Genomic DNA, 11401 nt, shown 5'->3' on the forward strand with positions numbered 1-11401 from the left:
ACATCCACCTGTTTGAATTCCCAAAAAGAGTCATAAATGTAAGAAGTAAGTGCCAAGTTCACCTGCGGAAGGTTAGAATTGTGCAAGCAGTTCCCACGACGTCGTCGGTTATAAAATGAAAAAAAAAGTGCCAAATTACAAGTAGTGGTAGAACGACCTAGCCGAAAATGATACTGTTAATCCTCAAGAATATGATTGAAAGGATAATGAATTGAGTTAAGAACAATAGATTCAAAGACGTTAGAGAGATGGGAAAGAAGAATGATTAGACGATAGTTTGAGACAAACTTAGGATTACCAGATTTAAGAAAAGTAATAGAACTAATTTTTAGAGCAGCAGGGGACACACCAGAGTCAATAGACTTGCGGAATAGAAGAGAGGCCATGCAATAGATGCATACTTAACATAAATAAGAAGTGGTCTTGCAATCCGTCGGGTTCAACAGATTTGATGTTCTGGAGAGAACAGTGACTTACTGACGTCATCCAAAGTAAAGATAAGATGAGTAGAAAGAATAAATTGAGGGATTTGGATGTTAAAAGATAATGAAACTGAGCAAGGAGCAGGGACGCCGCGATGGGTGGGCAATAGAGGCGGTTACCCAGGGTCCCGCAGTTCTGATTTAAATGAACTTAAAATATTTTATTAATATAAATTATAAGACCCAACATCAATTTTGCCCAGGGCCTCACGAACTCTAGCACCGTCACTGGCAAGGAGAAGATGCATAAATGAAAGAAAAAAACTTAGGCTGGCAATACATTAGCGTTATTTTACCGCGCCACATTTTATTGCATGTAACGCTCTGTAAAAACATCGACCAACACACGAACGTTATGTTACTGCACAATATTTCTCAACTAGACGTTTTGAACATTTTTTGTTCAGTGTGTGTGGTAACATGGCAGACGCGGTAGACGAAAACATTATTTTGTGTTTAGGTTACCATTTATTAATAAAAAAGAAAAAAAATATCAACAAGAAAATGTGGGTTCATCCTTTAGTCAGTTCTCGTCCATCCGAAGATGCGTTTACTTTAATTTTTAAAGGACTCAGAAGTGATCCTGATAAGTTTTTTGATTCTTTATGTCCAGCTTTTCTAATCCCGGTTTCATTATACAAAATATATCTCTCCAGTATTTCCTTTTCTCGTTTTGGTCCGAGTATGAATTTAACGTCTTATCCCATAACAACGGCCCCTCCTCTATTGATGTTATCAAAAGATCAATGCCCAAAATGTCTTCTTCAAGAATATGATTTTTTTCATCTGTTGAGGACATGTTGAGAAATGGATTGACATTGTAATTTGGCTAGTAGCACAAACACGACTTCTATAATCAACGATAAATAATTGACTGTCGCGCGTTTATTACGGCCAATGTGAGACTGCTCATTTAATTCAATGCATATTAACAGGAATACTTATCACACTGTATTTTTAATGCATGGTATAGTCAAGGTGCACGCGACAGTTTTCGAAATATCGCGTTGTGCTCTATTAATTTTAATGTACTTTAACAAAACGCTCAGTAAAATAACGCTAGTGTGTTTCCAGCCTAATAGTTAGTTTTCAATCTGACAAAGTTGTATTCAATATTTTTTTTTTTTACTGTGCTCAATCGGGTCATCATAAAGGCCGATAACGACCGTGCTCAATCGGGTATCACCGGTTGGAAACAGTTTTTATAAAAATACACAATAAAATCAATGGTAAAATATACTTTATTTGTCTTAGTATTCGTCAATTACGCCGAATTTAAGACACTAACGGTATATAGGGTTACCTACCAGGTGGTGTCTTTAAGAAAAGAGCATATAATATAATATAATGTCTTAAAGGTAATAATAAAAACCTACTTTTATAGTTAATATTTATTTAATTAACATTACATTTTATATGAGTAACTGAAGATTAAAAATTGAAACATAAAATTTAATATTTATCATTATTTCGAAGTTTTGATAAAAAAAAACTTTTACCTTCAATACAGTAGTTATAAAATTGAGTACAGTCAAAATGCTTATTGTATTGTGTATTTGTGTTTTTTTATTAAAAAAATGTTTTACAAAATCCGGTAGAAGTCTATTTCTATCATTGTGCTTTCATAAAGCTAAAAATTCTTCGACATTGATAAGTTTTTTGTATCATAGCTCCTTTGTTCAAAATATTTTACCCATTTTTCATCTTATAACAATGATGAGAAATCTTCATTTTTTTTCCATTTCTGACAAAAACACTTTAAGTATTGAGATTGATCAAATAATAAAGAGTCATTTAATTGTAGATCATATTTTTTTAAAAATAAAATGCTATTTTCTATATCAATTAACAAAAGTTTGGATTTTAGGGACATTCATTTGAGAACATTAAATTGATTAAAATTAGCTGTTCATTTTTTCATATAACACAAACCATGGTCTTACACATTTAACATTTCTTTTCTTAAATTAGATGCATTTGATTGGTTATAATTATTTTAAATATTTCTTTTACTTTTAAGAGTAAAAACTATTGTTGTTTTCGTTTTTGTAAGGCATTTTCTACCGACAACAATACATACGATAATTCCCAAAATGAATTATTTTCTTTTTCCATTATCTCAATTTTTGAATGAAATATATACATTAGTGAATGAATAAACCATAAATAACTTTCATTTAAAGGATTTTCAAAAAATGATTTAATTGAAATTGGTATTTGATTTTCTGACAAAAAATAAGATTTAAGTGCAGGATTATTTCAACTGGATATATTTGCAACAGACTGTTTATAGCTGAAAATAATTATTACCATCTAGTTTTTGAGTGAAATAAAAGTTTTTTATACTCAACATCAACAAAAATATAAAAATTTTTTAATGATTGTGTACGAACTGTATAAATTAAAAAGTAATTATATATTTTTAATATAATAAACTCTATATCGATTGGTAAACTATCAATTGTGTATTGAACACAGTTATTTAGAATGTGAGCAGGTCATCCGATTCCAATAATTGGTTTTTTAATATGCTGTTGGAGACGATAAAAAACATTTGTTTATAAATAGAAAAAATAGTACATTTTTGCCAATATAAAAAAAGTAAAAGTACAACAATTTTAAGAGCTCAAAAGAGAACATGTATTCTTAAAAGAGTATAAATGGTAACATGTATAATATACATCTATTGCGCTGGTATAACAACTATACAGTACAAGTAAAAATCATTATGGCTAAAAACAAAAAATTAAAATTAAAATCAAACTTATCATTCTACATACTTGGTAATTGCACTGATAGTATATTATATTTAATATATAGTATATTATATTATATTTTTAGTATATATATTTAGACTAATCCTAAAAATTTTTAAAAGTTCTTAGGTCTAATATTAAAATTAGTTATGTCTATTTTACTACTAAATTTTTTTGTCATAAATTTAGTGTTTGGTATATTTGTATTAACTAAGAGAACACGTATAATGATTGTTGCGTTGCATTATTTTTAAAACTTCATAAAAAAAAACAAAAATATTTGGATGGGGTGAATAAAAATATTTCCCAAACGCTAAGTGAAATGCCTCACAGACATTTGTTGTTCTTTCGCCAGATATGTGACGCGATGACCAAAGATACGGGCGAAAAGTTGCATTTTCATCAATATATGAATCAATGAAGTAAACTAAAATAATTAAATTAAAATTAACTGAAAAAATAAATGTAAAAATAAAAAATTATAAGTATGTTTGTTTTGTAATGTCTACTAATGTAATTTATTATATAAAATAATTATAACAATTTTGTTTTTAATAACATGAGATATTTAATAAAAAAAAAATTTGTAAGGGGGTCCGCAATTTCCAAAAATCTTTCATCAGGGATCCGTGATCTACAAAAGATTAAGAACCATTGGCATATAATATTAATTGTAAATGGTGACTGCAGTATCGTAAAGTAGGTAGGTATATCAGTTTTAAATGTGTACCTACATAGCCATATAGGTATATATCTATATAGGTAGATAGGTGGTTTACTCATAAGTTGTAAATCATAATTCGTTTTAATTAAATTTCATTTTTAAGCCGTACCCTTTTCTCTCTGATAATGAAATAATAACATTCATTCCTAGAATGTTTAAAAATATTGTTAACTATTATCGGAATCAAAAATAAATATCTTATCGGCTTGTTTTTGTAATACATTCAAAACTATTATTTTAATAAATTTTTTTTTTAATAAAATATCGTTTATTGAATATTTACAATCTATACTATTATATGTACAATGAGTAAATTTGTTGGAGGAATGACAGTGATGGGACGGTGAAAAGGGAAGCTCACAGTAGAGCTAACTACATGAATATTAAATTAATTTTGGGTGTTGAGAAGATCTCTGGACCATTTCCGATTAAGGCGTCGGATAGGGTTACCTGAAAGTGTATTAGAGTGAAGTTGAGATATAAGTTGGTTTGGGTGGCTTTTCATTTTGAAGTGGAGTCTTGAATAGAAATTAGCTGCAGTCTGGTTGATGGATGGGACATTGAGGTCTTTGTGTAGAGCGGCGTTTGTGACGTACCATGGGGCTTTAGTGACTATGCGGAGGCAGATGGATTGGAACGCTTGAATTGTCCTGAGGTTTGAGGGTTTGGCAGTGCCCCATAGAGCTATACCGTAAGATCATATTGGTTGTAGGAGACTTTTGTATAAAAGTAGACGGTTGGATAAGTTCATATTGGATTTGAAGAGAGGTCTGATTAGGTGTAGGCGGGAGTTAAGTTGTTTTCTTTTGCTTTTGAGATGGGGACCCCAGGTGAGTCTCCTGTCGAGTAGGAGGCCAAGGTATTTAGCTTCCCTGGAGTGGGGGATTACTGAGTTGTTGAAAGAAACTTCAGGACAGTCCTTTGGTCTGAGGGTTAAAGTGACGTGTGAGGATTTGAGTTCATTTACTTTAATTTTCCATGTGTTGCACCATTTTGAAAGCTTATTGAGATGGTTTTGGAGAAGGTGACTGCAGATGAGTGGATCATGGTCTGAAGCTAGAATGGCAGTATCGTCAGCATACGTGCCAATGAGAGTGTTTTCGGAGGAAGGAATGTCCGCTGTAAATAGGATGTACAAGAATGGGGCAATGTCACTTCCTTGCGGGACGCCGGCAAGTATATCGTGAGAGCCGGAGAGAGTAGAATCGATTTTGACATTGTAGGACCTATTTTCTATGTAGGATTTAAGAATGAGATAGTATGGCGCAGGAAAGATTTTTTTTGATTTTGTACAGCAGGCCGGTGTGCCAGACCGAGTCGAATGCTTTGGCAACGTCGAGGAATACTGCAGAACAATATTTCTTCGTTTCGAGAGAGGTCGAAATTAGATCAACAACTCGATGTAATTGGTGGAAAGCGTGTTTTGGACGAAAACCAAATTGGAATTCAGATAACGCATATTTTTCGTGAGAAATTGAGAATAGTCTTTTAAGGAGTAGTTTTTCCAGGATTTTTCCAAGCACTGGTAAAAGACTGATAGGCCTGTATGAGTCTGCTTTGTCTGGAGGCTTATTGGGTTTAAGGATTGGAATAATAACTGCTGACTTCTATGTTTGAGGGAAGTATGATAGTCGTAGTGTAGCATTGTAAATATGGGTGAATAGAATGATTGTTTTGGCCGCAAGGGCGTCCGCAGGAATGTGTCAAGGGGGGGGGGCAAGGTATTTTAATTTTTTAATTTTTGTTTCATTATCTGATTAGTGATAATGTAACCTTATTGTTTTCGACGTGTTTTCTATCATATAAGTAGGGAACGTAAAAATTAAATTATTAATCATGTATATAATTAGAACATTAAAACTTAATCTTACAGTATTAATTTTAATTAATTAATGTGCAACTTTAAATTAACAAATGTATTTTTTTATACAAATAAAATGTAATCATTGATTTGGTAATTTTAGATTACTTATAAAATTAAATGTTTCTAGCTTCTATAAAATAAATAAAAAACTATTTGAAAATAACTTATTTATTCTTTTAATTAAAAACTAACATAGCTTATACTGCTTAGAGCTATATTATAATATTATAGTAAATAACTTTGATTAAAATAAATTATTAAAAAAATATGTATTAATACATATTAAACTATATAAATAATAAAAACTTTTAAATTTTAATATTCTAAAATAAAATACGAGTATATACGCTATAGGCCTATACATAATGAAATAAAAAAGAAACATCATAAAGATCAAACTTAATATACGTATTACCTCACACAACTTGGGGTTCTTAGAAAAAACTAATATAAAAATATTAACAAATAATTATAAATAATAACTATTCAATCATTGAATAATAGTTCCATTCTGCGTGGTAGTAAACCAAATTCATTTATAATTTCTTCAATTAGTTCTAATTTATGATTTTTGACAAACTCTTTATGGACAGCTATCATGCATAAACTATAAAGTCGATTATCACCAATAGTATTTCTTGTCCAAGTTTTTACTCTACGTAGTGTACTAAAAGTTCTTTCTACTGAACAAGTAGTAACTGGCAGAGTTAATGCGATAGTTAGTGCAATATAAATTGCTGGATATAAATTTGCTTCATCTAATAGACTTATGAAACTTATATTTTTCATTTCACTTTGACTTGTGTTTCTATTTTTCCATACATTATACCATAATATACACTCCTCAACCAAATTATCAATTTCATAAAAATTATTTATTTCTACTATCATGTTTTTAAATTCATCATGTTGCATTTTTTTCATATTATTCGGATATAAATTTAATAAGGAATGAGCAGCACTGTTTTCATTAGAAAATCTTAGTTTTAATTGCATTATTAAGGAATCTCCATATGGTTGGTATAAGGAAACTCTAAAATAATCTTCAGGAGTATTTATTCGATGATTTAAACGATGCTTTTAGTTAAAAACAATACGAGGAATTTCAATTTCTTCTCCAAGCTCATTGGCAACATTTTGAGCCTTTTTAAAAATCTCATGAAAATAATTTTTCGCATCCAGGTTGTTAAAAACTTCAATGATTTCAGTAATATATTTTCTAGCTTGAATTAAATCTAACTGTATTGCTTGTAATGCATTCGTTATAGGTTCTAGTTGAGCAGAAAATTTTGCCATTATGAATAAACACACTATAAAATTTGATTTAGTTGCTGCACTGTGTAACTGAAATGCTTGAATTTTTGTTTGTGAATCAAAGCATGTTTCCATAGATATTATTTCTAATTGTTTAACTATTCCAACAAAATGTTCACTAAATATTCTTATAGTTTTATATTTTTCTGACCATCTAGTCTCGCAAAATAAAGGGATTTTTTCTATTCTTTTTCTTCTTTTAGGACTTAACCTAAAAAATTTAATAATCGACTTGATAATTCCAGCACAATTTTGAATATGCTGAAGTTTATTCAAATCATTTATTACTAAATTTAGTCTATGTGATGAACAGTGTACAAATACAGCTTTAGAAAATTCATTTTTAATAATTGCTTGGACACCATTATGAATACCTGACATAGCACTACAACCATCATATCCTTGTCCTATTAAATTGTTTAAATTAAGACCAGTGTCTCAAAAAATGTATTATAGATTTTGCTACAGTTTTAGCATGCATATCTGTTAATGCAACAAAACCTAAAAATTCTTCTTTAACTGCAGGGTTTTCTGATTCAAATGAGATATATCTTATGCCTATGGATAACTGTTCGGTACCAGAAATATCAGCAGTCTCATCAGCGAGTATAGAAAAAAATGATCGCGAGTTCACTAAATAATTTGTTATTCTGCTCAAGATTATTTTTCCTGTAATATTAATTATTTCATTTTGAACTCTAGCTGAAATATATTTGGAATTTTTGGGGCTTGATTCTAAATGACTTTGTAAAATTTTATCACCAGCTTCAATTCTAAAGTTAATTAAAGAATTGAAATTTCCTTCATTTGATGTTTTTCCACGCAAAGCAATTTCTTGAGTACCACAAAATAGTATACTTGAAATAATAGGAAAAATTTTTTTCCTATTATTATCAATCAGTAACTTATGAGAAGTGTTAATTTTATCAAAAACAGTTGAAGCTTTGTTAGAAAAAACCTTAATAAAATTAACCGCATTTTCTGTGCATTGTAAGTGTGTCTTGGAAACTTTGTGTTTGCATGCTTTTTTGTGAAAATCTTTATACTTAATACATGGTTTTTTTACAAACTGAATTTGTTTATAAGAATTACCATGACCACTAAATGAATGAAATAGAACACAGAACACACAAAATGGACCTTTCATTTTTTGAGAATAAGATAATCATGGTGAATATGTACTTAACCATTCATGCCGAAAACAACGAGCAACTGACGTACTATCTTTCTTGAAACTATACTTATTTTCTGGTGTCCAGATATTGGTTAATAGTTCATGTTTTGTTTTTTCATCAATAACTATTGTATAAGATTAACAAAGTTCCCAATATCTAGTCTACTAAATCTATCATTACCTAAATTACTAGAATTCGATAAATTTGAATTAAATTACTTTAATGACGATGATGTCGTTAGTATCGAATGTAATCCTGTAACTGGTTGTTCTTCAAAAGAATTATTAAAAATATCATTACTTGATTTATCACTTGGTTCACCATCTTCATTATAAATCTTACAGGTTTGATTTTGCTCATATTGACCATCTTGTTTAGAATTATTATTACCCTTTTTTTTAATATTAAAAATACTAAACATCATCAATTATGAAACTACTCACTAAGACACTAGGTATATTCATAAATTACATTAAAAGTCATGAAAGTTCAGCTGAGTATATGTTAATACGCTGAGTGCCACAGTATTTATGATGGGTATATCCTATATAGTTAGTTTCCATGCTAAAATTGACCCGCGACGCCGCGCCGAAGGTCAATTATTTGTCGAGATAATATTATATTATTATCGGAAATAGCACCGCTGCGTTGTTCAACACTTCGCCGTCACCGTCGTCGTTATTCGGAAAAAATAATTAATACCCACTAAAAATAGCTACGCAAAATCCAAATATACCAAAATTGATTAATGATTATAAATATTAAATACTTGTAGTATTTTAGTATTTATATTCAATGATACCAATGAAATCACGAGATCCTATTAAATATTTAATATTCACATATAATAGTCGAAACAGTGCATCGAAAACCGATGACATAATACACCCATAAAAATCCACATAACATTTGTCGACTATGTGACACTCAACGTTTCAAAAAATGTTTTTAAATTAAAAAATATTTATTTTATGATATTTTATACTACATAATGGTTAAGATAATTGATCCATGAAAAAGCCAAGGGGGGCAGATGCCTCTACTTGCCCCCCCCTGCGGACGCCCTTGTTTGGCCGGGATATTTTTGACAATTTTATTGCTGATTTGATCGTGGACGGGTGATTTGTTAGTCTTAAGTGTTTTAATAATTGATGAGATCTCATTAGGAGTCGTTTGTTTGGCAGGCAAGGCCATAGGTAGTAGTGAAGAGATAAATTCGTTCACTTTGTCTAGACGAGAAGTATCTGGGAGGATCGAATGCGGTTTGAATACGCTGGCGAAATGTAAAGCCAGGAGTTCGGCCTTTTCTTGAGCAGAAACTGCGAAGTTGGAGTTTTGATGTTGAAACGGAGGTAAGATTGTTCTGTGTCTGAGTAGGGATTTTGTTTTTTTCCATAAGGAGCCATTATTTGGCGATAGTGAAGATAAGTGAGTTTCGTAAAGATCATTTTTGTGTTTCTTAAGAAGTTTTTTTAATTTGTTTGAAAGTGAGTTTTATATATGCCGATCATCTGGGTAGTGGAAGAGCTGCCATATGTTACGGGCTTGACGTTTTTCGGAAATGAGTAGACGTATTTCGGGAGTAATACAATTGGAATTTTATTTTAATAAATAACGTAAAATAATGCTTTTGTGCGTTACATTATAGAAATTACTCTTTGAAAATGATTGCGTTACTTTAAGTAAAATGTAATGGAATTACTGCTGCGTTTCTGAAAAAGTAATTGCGTTACAATAATTTGTAATTTGCGTTACGTTACTACCCAACACTGTATATAATATATAATATATATAATGTATATAATATATTTTTTTTTTGTAAATTTATAAATACTATAATTAATTGATATAAAACAAAGTAAAATAATTATTGTGAATTTTTTAGTTGGAGTATATCTCAAGTAATTGTTATGTATACAATTTAAATTATAATCAATTTGATTTTAATAAGAAGGTTTATTATTTAATAAATCACTTTTAGTTTTTAACATATTAATAATATCGTCGTTATCAATAATAAATAAAACATTTTTTTCGACTGTCATCATTAATAATATTAATAAGTATATATTTTATACGAGCAGCGGCCCACCCGCCACTGTATAAAATAGAGAGTATTTTTTATTTTTTTTCGTATGTGAAACAATATTTTACACAACACTTATTAATTATTTAAATTTAATAATTTTTAATATATATCAACTGCGTATTACAGTGGCGTGTACAGAAAATATTTTCGGGAGGGGCTACTATGAACAATTAAATTACCACTGCTATCTAAGAATTACTAACAAGACACAGAAGATACTTGGTGATGTACGAACAATTATTGTACAGCAACAATATATTCAGGACGAGAGAAAAAGCGGTAACGTCGTACCCATTTTCGTGCTTAATCGTGTGGTTTTTGGGTTTTTTTTTGGTTCCTATTGTTTGATTGCCACTGTGCTCAATCGAGTTACGAAAAAGATCAATCGGGTTCCAGCCGTTAGAACGGGTTCGCTTGTTGCTTAACGTTCAATTGTTATAATGTTTAAACTAGGCTGTAATAATTAAAAAAAAATAATAATAATATTGTCTTGGTTAAAAATAAATACGTTTTAATCAATAATACTTATATGTACAGTTTCTATAGGAAACTAAACGATTAAACTAATAAGTGTAGTAGGTATCATTTATAACAGTTTAAACTGGACGGTGAATAATACTATTCAAAACCGAAATTTCTTAATTTGCTATGGCAAATCAGAACGTGCAAGTAAATCTTACTGAGAACCGGAACGGGTTGTCCGAAGAGTCTTCCACTGATCTTGACGGATGTTCGGTGGTACTCGACAATCACGGATTTGCTGGAACGAGCGCAGACACGCCCGGCGACAGTTGCGGTCGTCGTCGGCGCAGTTCGTGCGGCAGCAGATCGCGAAGCCGATCGGCCCGTCGCCGCAAGAAGAGTCGAAGTGGATGCCGGCCCAGGAGGCGTCGTAGCTCTAGATCGAGATCCTACGTACCGAAACGCCGACGGAGCCGGAGTTCCTGCGCACCAAAACGCCGACGGAGCCGGAGTTCCTGCGCACCAAAACGCCGAC

General features: G+C 30.9%; 1 protein-coding gene across 1 annotated transcript; it reads right to left on the reverse strand.

Annotated features, from left to right (window-relative positions):
* Positions 1 to 7564: 7564 nt before the first annotated feature.
* On the reverse strand, positions 7565 to 8287 carry LOC112686589. Its single transcript, XM_025558954.1, has one exon. The coding sequence runs from the start codon at positions 8285 to 8287 to the stop codon at positions 7565 to 7567; it is 723 nt and encodes a 240-aa protein (XP_025414739.1).
* Between the last annotated feature and the right edge of the window lie 3114 nt (positions 8288 to 11401).

This window comes from Sipha flava, unplaced genomic scaffold (assembly GCF_003268045.1).
Source record: "Sipha flava isolate LNK unplaced genomic scaffold, YSA_version1 315_pilon_pilon, whole genome shotgun sequence".
Classification (NCBI taxonomy): domain Eukaryota; kingdom Metazoa; phylum Arthropoda; class Insecta; order Hemiptera; family Aphididae; genus Sipha; species Sipha flava.

Coding starts and splice junctions, on each gene's coding strand:
- LOC112686589 (XM_025558954.1), bottom strand. CDS start 8,287: ATGAAAGGTCCATTTTGTGTGTTCTGTGTTCTATTTCATTCATTTAGT.